We start from the raw sequence: 16,206 nt of genomic DNA on the forward strand, positions 1-16,206 counted from the left end.
AGAAAATAAACAAAAAACTGCAGTGTCTGAGTATTTCCACAAGGGGTCACTCACATACTGAAAACAGGCTTGAGAAGAGAAGAGAGAACATTAACAAAAAGCATATATTTTTTCATAGACTGTCTGACTGTAAAAAAAAAAAGAAAACTCACCACTGCACTTTGTGACTGCATGTTAAACAAGAAATAAAGGGGAGAGATGCATATGGGCAATGGAGAATGAAACAGTGATACACTCAATACATAAAAAATCCTAAAGTATTTGAGAAGTAACTCGGATTAACACTGTCACCTGTGTTTGCATGTTTTTGTCATGTCAGTGGAGGTTTCCTGTGGTTAATCTGATCCAAAGTCAAGCAGGTTAGGTTAACTAGTGGCTTTTATTAACCTGTAGGGTTGGCCTTGTGACATATTGGTTCAACCTGCCTTTTGCCAAATGTAATAAAACTGAAGGGCAGAAGACATAACACATACAAATAACAGTAATTTCTGTGTGACTGCAAAGGAATGCAAAACAGCAGGGGCAGGAGGAAATAACAAGAGTCTTGCAAGGAAACAATAAAGCAAGGTAACACTTGTTAAAGTGTGTGTGTGTGTGTGCATGTATGTGCGTAAGGCAAGCAATTTAAATTGATTGACAGGATAACTTTGTTCTTACTTGTCAATACAAAGTAACAGATATATGTAATTCAGTTTTAACTCACTTTCGTCATTCATGTCAAGTTGAAATATCTACATTGTCCTTTTTAGATATCTTGAAGTAAGTTTCAGATTTAGGAGTTAGAATGAAGTGGTTGCTGTCTGAAACTGGAATTAGAGGTATGCACAAATTCCCGCAACTGAATTGTAGATCTATAATCCATAATGACAAACCCCCAGAGGAAAACAGTGGCATATAGACCCGAGGAGCCAGCAATTTTAATCTCTCCTTTTTCAGATTACTAATTCAATAACATCATTGGAAGTTGTCTCCATTCAAAAGAAATGCATGGTTACCATGGTAACTGCAAGTTAAATTTTTTCAACAACCGAATACTAAAAAACAGTTGTTTTAGATCTGTCCTCAGCAAAACACTCATCAAGTTAAGAGTCTGTTGCACGAGTTACTGGTGATAAAATACAGTCACTCAAAGACACAAGCAAACACAGCAATCCAAGAATAACAAAGGTTATCTATTCTGGAATCTGTCTCATTGTAGAGGGGACAGCATCGTGGAAAATAACAGGAGGAAAATAGATGCGCTAAACCTTTCGCAGTACACCTGTGTTCGAGTGAGTACAATGAAACCACACGTTGAAGAGAATCTTCGCATAGTCGGCTCCGTCTTTGTCAGCAGAAGCCACTTATCACAGAAGCTACATAGACGTGAAACTATACAGCTGCAGTGTGTAGCAATAAATGGGTATGAGAGGAAAAGCAGGATAAAAGTAGGACAACAAGCTCCGTTCTTCTTTAACCATTTAAACATTGCTGAAGACCAGAGAGAGGATAATGTTGAATTTTCTTTGCCATTTGAATTTGCAGCTTGGGAGAAATTGAGTTTGACAGACAGATTCATCCTTTAATTGTTTTTACTTGTGTGTTTTTACGTCAAACAGAACTCTCCGTTTTTGATAGTCACTATGTTTTCTATTTAATTATATCAATATTTGCCAACAATTGACAAACAGTACATTTAACCAAAATACTCTTTCTCAGTATAAATCTAATTTTACTAACATTAGATTTATACCATCTTAACTAACGTTATGTTAGTAAAGGTGGTCACATTGTTTTGTACTGGAGACTCAATTATTCAGAGTGAGAACAAGTTCAGCCCCCGCTGATTTGAGCCTTGCTGTTGTTTCGTATTGTTCTGTACTTCCTCTCACTTCATTACTGAGTTCCCTTTTATTCCCTATCCTCTACATCTTAAGTGCTTCGCCATCTTACAAATGCAAACTGATTAAGTCAAGGAGCCTCTCGCCGCACCTGTTATGTTTCCTCCTTGATTTCATCCGAGTGTCACAAACTAAGGCTGGTAAAACCAAATACCCTTTTTCTTTGCATCCCTAGTTCAAGTACATCCTGTCCAATCGCAAATGTGTTTTCCTCGAGTGTGATTGCTGACTCAGTCACCATTTCCCTTTCATTCGCTCTGCATCTGTCTGTTGCCTCAGATCTGTTCTGTCAGTCAGATGACATTTTCTGAAATTATACACATTGGGTGATGTATTTAAGAACATTCTATGAAAACATCATTAGTGCTGTCTGTAACTAAAAGCCTGAAATACCACGCTGCCTGGCAGTGCGATGGTTTGTCAAGACAAGGCTTCTCGACCGATGCATACACTTTTTGACACGTAAAGTACAAGCGCTACTTAAAAAGAGTACTGCTATATGTGTATATATATATGTGTATATATATATATATATATATATATATATATATAAAAATGAAAATGTACAGTTGCTTTCACGCCAACATCTATATCATCCCAATGCCCTCATCTCAAGGTATGATCAGCTTAACCACCTCAATTTAAGGTATCACCTTTATAAGAACCATAAGTTCACTATCACCGTATAACCACTAGATGTCAGCAGAGAATCACATTTATAGAGAAAACCCTTTTTAAAAAAGTACAATAAGCACCATAGAGACAAAAAGATGAAAACCAATGAAAACTGACTATATAAATAAGAACTCTGCGTGAAAGATCATGAAGATGCAGCAATAATGACAGATTAAGACGGCGCAGATAACAACTGTTGGTAGTATAGAGGCAAACATTTTGACAGGGGACAGCGAGAAAAAGGATGTCAGCTATTTCATCTAACTTCCTCGGGTTGCTGATTCACTGTCACACACTCCTGACCTACTTAACCTACAACATAACAGATGCAAATGACTGCATCTTAGTAAATGAAAAGAATGATGTCATGCATTCATGGAATAGTTGAAATAATTTCAAAATATTGGAGCACTTCATTTTATTTAAGCACGCTCTTCGCCGTAGTCTAAAAAGATGGAGCACTTGCTATGTAAGTTATTAGATGAGAACAATAGCAGTTGCAGGAAGGGGAAGAATCACCAGTTATACTGAGCACTGCCATTTCCATGCAACGATACACAACGCTATCACATGTTTTCGCTGTAACACTTGAGCGTGAGTGTGTGTTGGATGTGAAAGAGCATAATGAAGGCATGCTGACTTACATCAAATTCATTGAGGGCAGCAGCCAGTTCCCCAATACCAGCATGGCCATGTTTCTCATCAGTGGGTGAGGTGGCCTGAGCAGCACTGGAAATGCCTCCTATCGCTTCCTGCACCTGTTTGAACACGTAGTCTCGGTTGGCACGTGTGGCAGCCACATCTGGGTGGCGCAGGAAAGCCTGTGAGGCCGTGTACAGCATGGTGGCGTTTTTCTTGAGGGCTCCACGTGCAGCCGCCATCTCATCTCGACACTGGGGATCTTTAAGTTCCTGTAAGGGTGACACAGTGGTTCACTTATCACCAACAGTATTTTTCCAAGTCTCTCCCCAAAGAAAAAGCCCTATACATCTTAGAGATACAACTTAAAGTCAAAACTCTGTATTCCTAGATATGCTTGTGAAATTAAAATGAATGACATGTGTGATGATATTACATTGATTTACAATAAAGTACTGAAAATCTCCGGAAGACATAAAAATAATCATCCAATCTGATTAGTTCAAAAACAAATGTGTATATTTTTTGTTGTTTTGCAGTAATATGATAATTATTTTGAATCCTATGGAAGAACAGATATGTTAATCGTGTGTATAATTTGACAAACACCATAAAAACTAAATAGACTGTGACAAACCGATAGTTATACATGGATCATGTCATTTAGTATTTACTCTTGTTTTATCACCTCACTGTGGCAATGTATGCATTTCTATAACTAATAGCCTTAATGACGCTGTGGTCTTTTTGCAGATGAAGCAGATAAAAGAATATACTGTAGAACTGCAATTCTATATGTACAGTATGTGACTATTATTCAACGGCTGAAAATATGGGCCATCTCTGGGATCTTGCCCTCCAGTAGTTCCGGTCATATTTTTTCCCACAGAGATTTTGAAGCATCTATAAATCGTTTTAATTACTCTCAAGCATTTTCTGGATATTTTCTGGGTAAAGCTGTTGTTGCTCAAAACGTATTTTTACCTCATTCATGTGCTTCTCCAATTCTTTACCGTCGCCATAACTCGTAGGAGTTTTACGTGACATTTTCATCTTTTGTTTTGCTGTTCGTCTTTCTTTGTCTCCCTTTATTCTCCATACAAGTGAAATTGTGGCTTTGTTCCAGTAAACCTGCCTGCTTGGTAACTTGTGAGTTAGAGTGACTGGAGTGTGGGCTGTTTCATTATACAGTATTACATGATGGCAAAGATTGTTACACGTTTACACCATTTGCATCTAACACAGGATCTCCTGGTATCTGAACATGACACAGACGTCTGTTGTGGAAAAGTGTCTTACCTGCTGTCTCCGGGCTGCCACATAGTTGAGCTTCACCATCTCCTTTCCAAACTCCTTGAAGCGGTTGGCCAGGTCCTGTTCATTAGTCGCATTCTTTACACCCTCTAAGGCCTCCTCTACCTACCAAGCAGGCACACACACACATATACATAACCTTTAACAGAACTCAATGGACATGTGTATGTGTTGTTTTTTGGTGTTGTTTGTGGTTATTCCTTTTTTAATTTTGACCATGTAATATTTAAGCCAGGCAAGTCAGGAACTCGGTCAGATGTTGCACGGCCCTCAGCCCCGGTTTTATAATGTATTATTTATTGCCAGAGAGGAATGTGTCCTCTCCATTAGGTCAGCTGGTAAGGAGTTAGAAACCAAAAGTCCTGGGTTCGAAACACACCTGTGACAGTCCGATTCTGTCTATTCTGTTATTTGACTCCAGATGTGTGGCTTAGATTTGGTTACATTGACATTCAAAAATGGTAATTGTCACAATGAAATTTTAATTATTATGAAACAGTGCATTTGTATGAAACATTCACTGTTAGAAAAAGGTCTGAGAGGCCACTGGCCACCAGCAATCTTCAACTCATCAAATCTGGCCCTCGTTAAAAAAGGCTTGGACACCCCTGACTTAAGCCATCTATTTGTGCATTTATAAAAGTTTTCCATCCGTTTTGTGGGTTCAAACCTGTTTTCCATTACTAATGAAAGTGCCACACAAGATGTAATGAAAGTACAGAAGAGAGTGAGAGATAACTTTTAAGTGGCCTTTGATGACAGGGATTATTCTGGCTCCAGTTAAGCCCCTCTGTGGATCCACAAGAATGAAGTTGAAGAGAGGACACAATGCGTGTGTGTGTGTGCACGTGCATGCGTGTGTGTGTGTGTGTCTGTGATTGAAGTTGCATGTTGTCAGGAGTTTGTTTCAGATTATAGCAACTGCATATCATTTTCTCTCCACAGCCTTGAGCCTTTTCCAAAATAAGGAGCAAAATCAAACTGCTTCAGAGAGCTGCTCTGAGTGAGCGGAATGTGAATATGTAAATAATAACACCACTGCACTTTACGATATTGCAGTTATATGATACTGATGAAGTACAACCAGATCTGCTGACCCATACATTATCTACTGTACATGCTGATTGTTTCTTTCACACCTGTCTTTTGTTGGAGCGCACTGTGCACTCAGGCAGTCTCAGATCTCATAAAACTGTAATTATGTTAACATGAGCAATTACAGAGCTCCGCCTTGGAGTTGAGACAGCAATGCCGGCATTATACAACACCGTTGGCCCCAATATCTCTCAATTTAATATGGAAAACTAAGCACAATGCTGAACCGTGGGTGCAAGCGATGAAGGCACTTACAATTTTAAGGTGGGCCAGCAGCCTCATGACATCGGCCATGTCAGCGAGGATGAGTAAGCGTGTGACAGCGGAGAGCAGGGCACGGGCAGCCCTCACCATTGTGCCACGTTTCACTGAGGAACATGGGTCATCAGCAAACTCCGATGAGGCAATCCGCATGGTCTCTCCTGCGCAAGGGAAGGATGAAATTGAGGAAAAAGGGTCAAGAATGTTGCTTATCTCAGACTCTTGCCTGTGTGATTGAGTGTATGTGTGTGATCTATAATCAGCATACACCTAAATTTAGTAAGCTAATGTTACAGTGTTCTTTCAATGTGTATCTGGACTGTATATAATGTATATGTGCCAAAATATGCTTTCAAAAAAGCTCCTCCGCATTCTTATATTTATTATACAGCTAGCCACTGGTGAGTAACAGGCCTTGATTAAATAAAAATGTAAAATGTTTCCTGCCAGGTCAATAGCACAGTGGCAGGAGGTCAACACTGACCGTGCCAGCTCTTCACTAAATTAAAAAAACGAGGAAATAAAGTTGTTTGCACTGCAGTGATGTTCAGTGAATCAATAACCCTAACACTACTCATTTTTTTATTTGTTTTTACGAAACTGCAAGGAAATGAAACCAATATGCTGACATAAATACACAGACCAGGTGTCCAAACTGAAAATAAAAATATTGAGGCAAACAAGCTCTCAGGGCATTTATAGCAGTGCCAAAAGTCAGTCTGTCCCAGTAATGAGTGGTTTCAGACTGTAAAGAACCTCGTCTGCTGAATTCTTGATGAGAGTTGATTAGGTCACAGTGACATAGGTCTGATGAGAACTTGTACCTGCTATAAAAGCTGACGTGTTCTGTTAGACCCAGCTGAATATACTCAACGTGGTCCTATGTCCATAACTGTAGTTATTATTATTAATATAGAATATAGACACATGTGACAACAATCAATCTAACAAAAACATTTTTTTCACACAATCAAAAGATGTTAAAAGGGGTAAGAATGTCCACAAGCAAAGAGGTGCTCTATAAAAGCAGGTCATAAACATAGAAGTTCCAATCAATTTACTTGTTTGTCTTTTTTACACGCCTAACAAGTGAGAAGAAAAAAAACCTGTCATTTTCGATGTCAGCTGTGTGTGGCAACAGTCTATTTCATGCCTCGAAAGAGCTGTGTGCCAATGTAGTCAAGTCACTGCTCAACAGCAGCTGCGTGGAGCCGACAGTGCAGTAAGTGGAATGAGGCTACGGCAACATACATTGAGCTCCATTCGCTCCTTCTGCTGTTAATGAACAAGGTATCCAACTCCCATCCTGGGGACACATTAAGATTCACAGCATGGATAGAGAACTTTAAAGAGTTAACAACTGTGATGTTGCCCTCTTAGCATTAGAGAACACTGAGGATACTTTGCTGAAGTCAGGATTTGCATTCATGTTGAAGTTTCAGTGACTTGAAAGACTCCAAATAGTTTTAAGTAAGAGTGGGTTATGGTCAGGTCTTAAAGTTCTGGGCCACACAGTCAATTCCACTAAATTGCAGGGGAAGCTGGCAATGGCGGGACTCACCCTGGACAGGTTGTCAGTCCATCATAGTCATCCCATGCCAATTGTGACAAATAAGAATCAGTTTCATACCTATGGTTATTTTAGAGTCTCCAATTAACCTTAGTCCAAAGTTGTATGGCTTTGGACTGTGAGAGGAAGCCTGAGTATTTGGGAAAGAAGAGGACCAAGCTGTGAGTTTGACGATTCTATCAACAATGCTGACTATAAATAATATAATGGATGGGGGCAGGGAAAATATAACCATTTTGTTATTGTAACTCATCAAACATCACTGTCTAAACAAATGGCTACCCACACAAACGCTGTTAACAGGAGATGGATGTGTTGTTTTGTGTCCACCCTCTTTATTGAACATGTACCGATCAAGCCCTTTATTTATTTGTGACTTCTGTTCTGTAAAAGTTTGATATTAAGGAATGCAGTATAGTAAGTATCCAGTTTTCACCCAAAGTACTTCAGTCCTGTCATGAGATATTTTCAGAAATCCAGTTTTAATCCGGACTAAGAGGAATGGGCTTTCTAAAGTTATAGCGCAGCCTTTCTCAAAGTGTGGTCCATGAGGTGACAAGCAAGTGACATATCATGTTTTAAAATTGTAAATGTCAGGGTTTTAATTTCAGCGTTAGTGTTCAGTGTTTATATATGTGTTGTTTTCAATATCAAATAAACTAGTAGCCTATGTAAAATTTAAAAAAAATATGTTTTGTGGTATTGTCTGACTTGAGCAGTGCAGTGGACCGGTTTCCAACACAGCTGACCACAACCGTTTTGGGGCTAGGTTAGGTGGTCCTTGTTTTTTTTATGGGTTAAGTGGTCCTTGGTCTGAAAAAGTTTGAGAAACACTGTTATAGAGGGATAGGGCTACGGATTAGGAAACCATTAAACCAGTTGGAAACTTCTCACCTTGCTTACGAACATCCTCCACAGCAGCAATAAGCTCCTCCTTGAGGTCCTGGCTATCTTTGGCGATCTGCTCACCCTTCTCCAGAAAGTTCTGGGTAGCCTGCTCAACAGAAACTGCCAAGACATGGGCCTTCTTGGAGCGCCCTTTCTTCTTACTGGATGGCCCTTTGTTGCTGGTGTTCACCAGGGTAGTCACCTGTGCAAAAGAATCAATATCAGTTGGTTGAGTAACATAACATATGATGAAAACCACAGATAGCCACATCCTAATCAATTCCACAACTTATACATTATGTACAATTCATTCAAAATGCAGAATAGCTGCAGACACATGTCTTATTGTACGTAAATCAGAAAAACTGCCTTACCTGAGGCAAAAACATGAAACAATGAATCCTTCAGTTTAAGGATGAAAAGCTTATCAGGCAGTTTTTCCCATTACAAGAAAAAAATGTAATCTATTTTCAGGTAATAATTTCCTTGGTAGACCGTAAAGCACATAATCAATCAGATGTGTTTGAAAACCCTACAAAATGAATCTTTGATTTAGTTGCATTTTTGTTTATCTTTTCAGTAGCAGAAATGGAAAAAGACATTTTTCATTACAACAGCTTCTGGAGTCCAGACGCATTTCTGTATTGGACCACACGGCAATTGATTTTTCCCTACAGCAGACAAACAGTTGAGATGATGACATGCAGAGGTTGTTAAGAGCAAGTATGATGTGCTGATTTAACGTATAGATGCAGTGATGGTGTCTCAGAGTCACAACAGAAAATGGACTAATTTTGGAGGAGCACTCCACTGGAAAGACGTCAGGCAACTACGGAGTTCCTCACAAAAAAAAGCTAATTAACAATCACATATTGCTCTCAAGAACATGCAAGCCTCAGGGATGAGAAGCATCAACACAGAGGAAATCACTCTCTGAGCTTTTGGCTTTTATCCACAAAAATAATGTGGTGGAAAACTGACAATTGAAGTTAAAATCAAAATATCATTATCTAGGAAACCAAAATGTTTCCTGAAAGTAATGAATCAAACAATACAGGCAATGTGCACACATCTGTTGAGGATGTACATGGATAGAATTGCTCATTGCACATTCAAGTCAGTTTGCTGTGAGGAGTATCAGTCTGACAGCAGCCGACCTCTCAAAATGGGTGGGATATGGTTAATAATCAGAGGCTTTTAATTCTACAAGCTGCTAAGAGCAAAGTGGTGTCCTGTCCATGTTGCATCAACCAAGCACTTGTGGTATGAAATAAAAAGGTGAACACGTGTTCTCTCTCAAAATGTAATAAATACCAGAAGAATTATTATCTGTACACACATATACACATAGTACTATCTCATCTGCTCAACATCCCCCATACGTGACTAAACAAGTGCTAAATATGAAGCACAATGATGTGTTTATTCAAACCAAACATCCGATGCTATTAATGCTGAATTCAAACCTGAAAGCACATACACAATTCTGTAGAAAGACTCTCCTCGTAACACTGTTCAACAGCAAACGGAATGCAGAATCAATCCAGTACACACAGCTTATGTATACTACTGTGCAGCCAAAGGCTAAAGGTCAATAGGTAAACAGGAACTCAAAAAATCCCGTTAAAGGGGTAAAAATAGTAATAATTCTTAGATGTGCAGTATATGGATCAACCTTGACGTCAAAACCAATTGAGTTCCAGTGCGTAGTGGATCAGTACAAACCCAAAATCGAAATAATCAGATACTCGGATCCATGAAACAGACAATGAACATGGTCTGAAACATGCTCTAAACCATAGCATATTTAATAATACAGGACTTGGGCAGTGGAACAGCAAATGGTGAGGCTATCGCACGCTTGATGCTGCTTTTCACGGGGGAACAAATCAGTCAAGTCAAAGCTCTTTGACGTTTTGTTCTGGAACAGTGACTTCAAAAGCGAAATGTATATTTAATTAAGCCTGAAATGACCTCACAGCATGCACTGAGACAGATTCAATTTAAGTACCTTCAGAGATATTTCCCCGTGTTATTTTTTTATGACAATGTCATGTGTGTCTACAGATGCTCGAGCTGAATAAGCTACAGGACCCAAACACAATGGCTCGTATTTATCAAATAGGCGTTAGTTTGGAATCATAGTGGACACGCAGTGAAGTGTGACTGTGTGGATAATAATTATTAGATTATACAAATACAATGACCATTCAAACACAGGTGCCCGCAGACGTACAGTTGAATTAGATATTGCACGCAAAATGCTGAATATTGTAATTGTAATAAATAATGATCATTACAACAGTAATGAAAAGTGTACAGCCATATATTCAGCACAAAAATATGTATCTTAAGGTAAAGTGTTTTGGTTTTTTTCCTCGCCAGACTATAGGTGACATACAGTAATTACAGACAGTTTACATTAAGTCAGTGCGCAATTATGCACATAGGAAACAGTGGAAGGCTGCACCAGGCCGCTAAAGGGCATAAGATGTGTGACATAATTTGAGAGATTCTGTATAATAGAAGGACAGAAAATAAACTGCAGCCAGGCGAGCTTCTGTCTGCAGAGCCTTGTCATGGCATGAACCAAATGAAGGAGACAGGACATCGTACAGCACTTATAAAGTGTATGAAATACAAACTTTGGGCAAGAATGAGAAACACACTGCACAACATTCATTTAAACTTATGTTTATGTGTAAATGTTTCGATTTTCATTGCTCTCGTTTAATCAGTAATTTTTTGCAAACAATTTATGTCAGTAATTAACCGACAAACTTCTGCCTGTTTTTCCAGAACTTTAGCTGTGAGAATCATGGGTCTTAGATGTGGAGATGAAGGACATAACCCCTCTCTCAGCTGGTGGTCGCCTGCCTCTGTGAAGCCCCAGGCCTGTTTCTGAGCACTGGCATATGACTCTTCATCTGATTGAAAAGAAAGAAATGTCTACGGTACTACATATATACACATTTTAAGGAGCTCTGTAAATAAAATAAAACAATCTAAATATTCAAAATCTGCAGATGTGTGTTTGTTGTGGATGTGGTACATTTATTTACTATCATCTGGTTCACACATAGCGTATGTGCCACGTCTCCTCTGTCATTTATGCCTGACCACTGAAGGAGACACAGTGACAGGCTGGAGTCTGGCTGAAGTGGTGATTTTGAGGTCCAATGAAGCAATAAGCTTTAATATACGATAACTTTTGCAATATCATGAATGGATACATGTCATTCAATAAAATGGGAAAATTGAGCTTAAAATGGTTTTAAGCTCAATGACATTACATTCTTAAAACGCAAAAACCAAGTTACAAATTAAAGTATTGGTTGAATAAAAAATAAAAAAAATAATAAATAACCTTCTATTGTAAATGTATTTATCTATTGTAATTTATTGTAATTTCCTGGCACATACCTATTAGGAACAGGAGAATTCATGCACATAAAATTATGTATACATAAATACAGCATGAGACTACGTGTATGGCTGGACTTTAGAGACTTGAAATTGTGCCTTTTAGTATCAATTTCATTGTACTTGTGATAGGTCACAACATATCACAAGTACAATAACAAATGTGTGCATGTGGCTCATAGTCATATGAAACCCACTTTGTTTTGAAAAACAAAATAAGGGGGTCATGGTAACTTTGCACATTGAAATGTGGCCCGATACATAAAATGAATTTAGCGTCTTTAGAAAAGCAGCCATGCCCTTTTTTTTCTGCCAGCTAGTAAACAACAAGCCCATTTATTGTGTGAATTAGCATAGTCCTGCTTGGATTTATGCAAGACCACACAGAGGTCATTTTCATACAGCTATATCACTCTCTCAGCTTTGACAACAACGTTCACAATGTTGGCGAGTAGTTCTATAAAGAAATTTAAGCTTAGAACCAAGAGTTACTTCTTTTGAGAGAGATTATTTAATTCTTTGATTTCCACTATATCACACCCAACAACTACTTCTACTAATCAAGTAAGGGTATCAACCTGTGTGTGAGACAGCGAGAGAAAGGAGGGTCATAATCTACACATCTAAATTGTATACGTTGCCTACATTTCCATTACAAACATATTATTTGTTAAACTCATGAGAAAAATGACACCGTTTGCTTTTTCATTGTCATGCCATGGGTACTTACTGTACAGTAGTAGCTAGTTAATACTATGTGAAAGTTCAAAAATGGCAGATTGCTTTTGTCATCACATTTCTCTTGTGCTGAAATAAGTCCCAGTTACTGCAATACTGCAGACTTTTCAAATCCACAGCACAGAAACACGCCAAGCTAGGCTCACGGAGTGGCTAATTTGCAGTCCCATGTTGCCAGCATTTTCCCATCCTCGACTGAACCATGTCCAACTCATTTTAATTCTCACACCTTTGCCATCAGCAGTCACGTTTCAGCAGAATATTCATCGACTTGGTGAGCTGCTTTCGAGCACACAGGGTTTTACACAATTCACATACCTATGCAAGTTCACTGCTGATTGGACAACAAACATTTTCACCTCCCTGCACACTGGAATATTCTCCCGGGAACAAAATGTATTCATCCATTTATTTATTTATTCAGTATGTGGGTGTTTTCTGCAATGCTGTATCGGAGCCTGATGGTTGTGGGATAAGGCTAATGTTCTGACGAGCAGGTAATACACAAGTGATTGTGCTGCGACAATATAAAGATAACCTTTCATTTAGACATAAAGAGTTGTAGTGGCTTGCCCTCCCATTTTATTGCAGATCAATAGTATGAAATGGCCTTTCCCCTCCAGAGCACTGGTCAGTGGACTCCTCACTCAGTAAATCCCTGTGGCACCGCATAGCCACTCAATTTTCCGCCTTGAGCCTCTGAGACTCGCATCCAACAGATAAGAGATGCACTTTAAATGTTAAACACTAGAGAACGGTATGTGCATGAGTGTTCACATGTGAATAAACACACATAATACACACACAATGCAGTTTAATAATTTTTAACACTTCGTCTGACAGGATTTGTGATGCCACTTACAATAAGCAGTGCTGTCACTAAATACACAAGACTCCTCTGTTAAATATTGAGATTTTAGGCATTTCCCCGGTAACTGTCGGACGTCTCTTCCTGTGACGGCACCCTGACCAATCAGTGGCCGGCAGCGTGCTTGGAACCTTGCCACAGCATGTACTAAAAAAAAAAAGTAACTGGTACCAGGTACTATGCTAGTGGCAACACAACTTAACCGTGTTGTGCCGAGGCGAGGCAAGCCGGTGGAAACATGCCAATACACACACACACAAACACACGTCATTGATAATGTCACTGAGACCAGTGTGTGTGTTACCATGTGTTACACACATCCTGACATTCTGTTAACCTTTGACATCCACCTTCATCTTCACTCCCCCTATTGAATAATTAATGAAGGCATTTGTACCCTTGTGTAAAGAACATAAATGCTCAGGGGACTCGAGACTTGTACATTTTCCAGGTGAGTGAATCATAATGAATCATGACCCATTTGCACAAGATGGCCACTATTATGGCTTCAGGCACAAAGTGTCACATCATTAAACAAGACATAACACTGTTTAAGCTCCAGCAACATGTACACACACAAAACTACACAAAAGCTACATATAGCCGAGGCAGTTATATAGAAAATGTGGAGAACTCTGCACACTGATGTATGTTATGTCATTTTCTTTTTTCTTGAAAGCACTGCATAAATGCACACTTGTTACAAATACCTTTGTAAAAAACATTTGAAGCTAACAGGTGCTGAAGTCCAACGCATAATTAGTGTGCATTAGTTCCTGAATGGGTTACTGAATGGTTGTTTCTCATGCTGATTAACAACCATATTAATACTGAATACTGAAAGATTTATCCCACTTTTCCCAGAATTGTCACATTCATCCATAGACCTGCAGTTTTCTTTAATTTTGTATTTGTATTTTTTAATATAACTAGGTGTTTACTACTGTACAGAAGAATGAGGGCAACTGTAGTGCTTTAATTGCAAGATAGAATGTTTAAGGGCAATGTTAATTTGCTCTGCTTTGGAAATGTGCAATAAACATTTAGTTTCCCCAATCTTCCTCATTAGTTACCCTCATAGGTATGTTTCTAATACTCAGTTTGATCCTCCCACTCCTTCATTATTATTCTCAACACAAATCTGGGTTCACTCACACTAAAGGTTATTTGATTAATTTCCAAGGCCTGCCGAAACATTTTGCTTCACAGATGATAGAGCTATACAGTATCAGTTTATTCTAACAGTGTTTTACATGTGGATATTGTTAAAATTGCATTGTTTAATATTGTTGATATCTGTGTTGTACTAAAAAAATAAATATCCATGAAGGAATTGTTTTTGTGTGTTCTGAAAATATTGGTTATCAGACAAAAACAGAACATTTGAATATCAGTCTTTTCACCTGTCAGACCTTCAACTTCCACTTAAAATACAACAAAAAGGAATTTTCTTCTTGTTGTTGCTGTTTTTTTTTCCTTTTTCCTGAGTGAAATTGCCATGACATCACTTGACTGGGGTTTATTTTTTTGCATGCCTTGAGGTTTTTGCATAATGTTCATAACAAATGGCAAATGTATGTGCAAGTGTATGCCATCTGAAATGTCTTACTTCAAAGACAAACCACATGAAAGCTTTCTCAAGTCTCATTAAGAAATGGCTTCAAGTGTGAGGCATAGAAAGATCATTGTCAAAAAAAAATTGTGCAGATCAAGAGGGAAAAAAAACTGGCTTCAAGAAAGCTGGTGCATTTCAAACCCTGCAAGTCTCATTCACCCAAAGGACACAACTCTGAGGCCAATAAAGCTATGTCATTCATGCAGTGCAATGTAATGAGGACTGTCCTGAAACTTATGCAGGGATTGTTTGGTTTCTCCGATGTAAAACGCTTGGCACAGCTCAGAAGAGCCAGCTCAAATGGACAGGAATCAGCTGTCCACTTAGAAGGACAAGGGACACTCTTTTTGATGATGTGAATGTTTGCATTTGTTGGAAAGGAGTGAAATAAACCTGGAGACCTCAACCTCCAACACAGTAGGTGACCTAAGACACCAACTATCAGATAACAACATGCTACCCTGAGCTCTTTTCCAAAAATGATCAATACTCCCACACATAAAACCCACAGGTAAACTCCAACACTGACACAATAGCAGACTCTCTTTCACACCTTGAATTCGGTGAAACTGAATTATTTAACACCTCTTGGATGGAAGGTGAAACGTCTATATAACATAACTCTTCTAACTAATGAAGATGACATGGACGCCTGAGAACCTTCACAAATACGGTTTCAAGAAATATGCAAGAATATAAACAGCATATTAAAGTTAGGACTCTGGATAAATGGAGAAAATAACAGAGATCAACAGACAATGGGCATCACTTTACCACCCCCTTAAACCCCCTAAACTCTTCCCAGATTTGACAGTCAGTGTCACATTCAGTACTACTCTCCAGCTGCTGTCATTTAGATTTATTTTTTTTGTTGTTTTAACTATATCTTTTGATGTGCAAAGCCCTAAATCAAACACCCGTGCTTCAATAACTCCCACACCATGAGGTTGACACACCGAAACATCAGTCTCCTCTTAGTTGTCTTAACAATCCTCCGATAATACTATTTATCCTAACTGATAGAGTATGTGTAGCCTTTGAGGAGCAATACATTGGACACAAAAACAAATTGTATCGATAAACTGTACTTCACGATAATCATAACTACAAGTTCAGGATCCCAAGCATTATGACTGACTTGTGAGCACTGTATCTATAAAACTGTATTAACTTGTATCATTGGTTACTTATAATATATTATAATATTAAAAATATTCTACACCGCTAAACTAAGTATACT

General features: G+C 38.6%; 1 protein-coding gene across 3 annotated transcripts in view; it reads right to left on the reverse strand.

Moving 5' to 3' along the window:
• ctnna2 (catenin (cadherin-associated protein), alpha 2) overlaps positions 1-16,206 on the reverse strand; it is a 249,467-nt gene that overhangs the window by 206,472 nt on the left and 26,789 nt on the right. For all 3 annotated transcript variants that reach the window (XM_044029247.1, XM_044029249.1, XM_044029250.1), the window contains exons 3-6: positions 8,329-8,524; positions 5,859-6,025; positions 4,494-4,613; positions 3,200-3,466 (exon numbers count right to left, since the gene is read on the reverse strand). In XM_044029247.1, the coding sequence (XP_043885182.1) occupies positions 3,200-3,466; positions 4,494-4,613; positions 5,859-6,025; positions 8,329-8,524 (750 nt within the window). The remainder of the gene's footprint in view (positions 1-3,199; positions 3,467-4,493; positions 4,614-5,858; positions 6,026-8,328; positions 8,525-16,206) is intronic.

This window comes from Solea senegalensis, linkage group LG6 (assembly GCF_019176455.1).
Source record: "Solea senegalensis isolate Sse05_10M linkage group LG6, IFAPA_SoseM_1, whole genome shotgun sequence".
Lineage (NCBI taxonomy): Eukaryota > Metazoa > Chordata > Actinopteri > Pleuronectiformes > Soleidae > Solea > Solea senegalensis.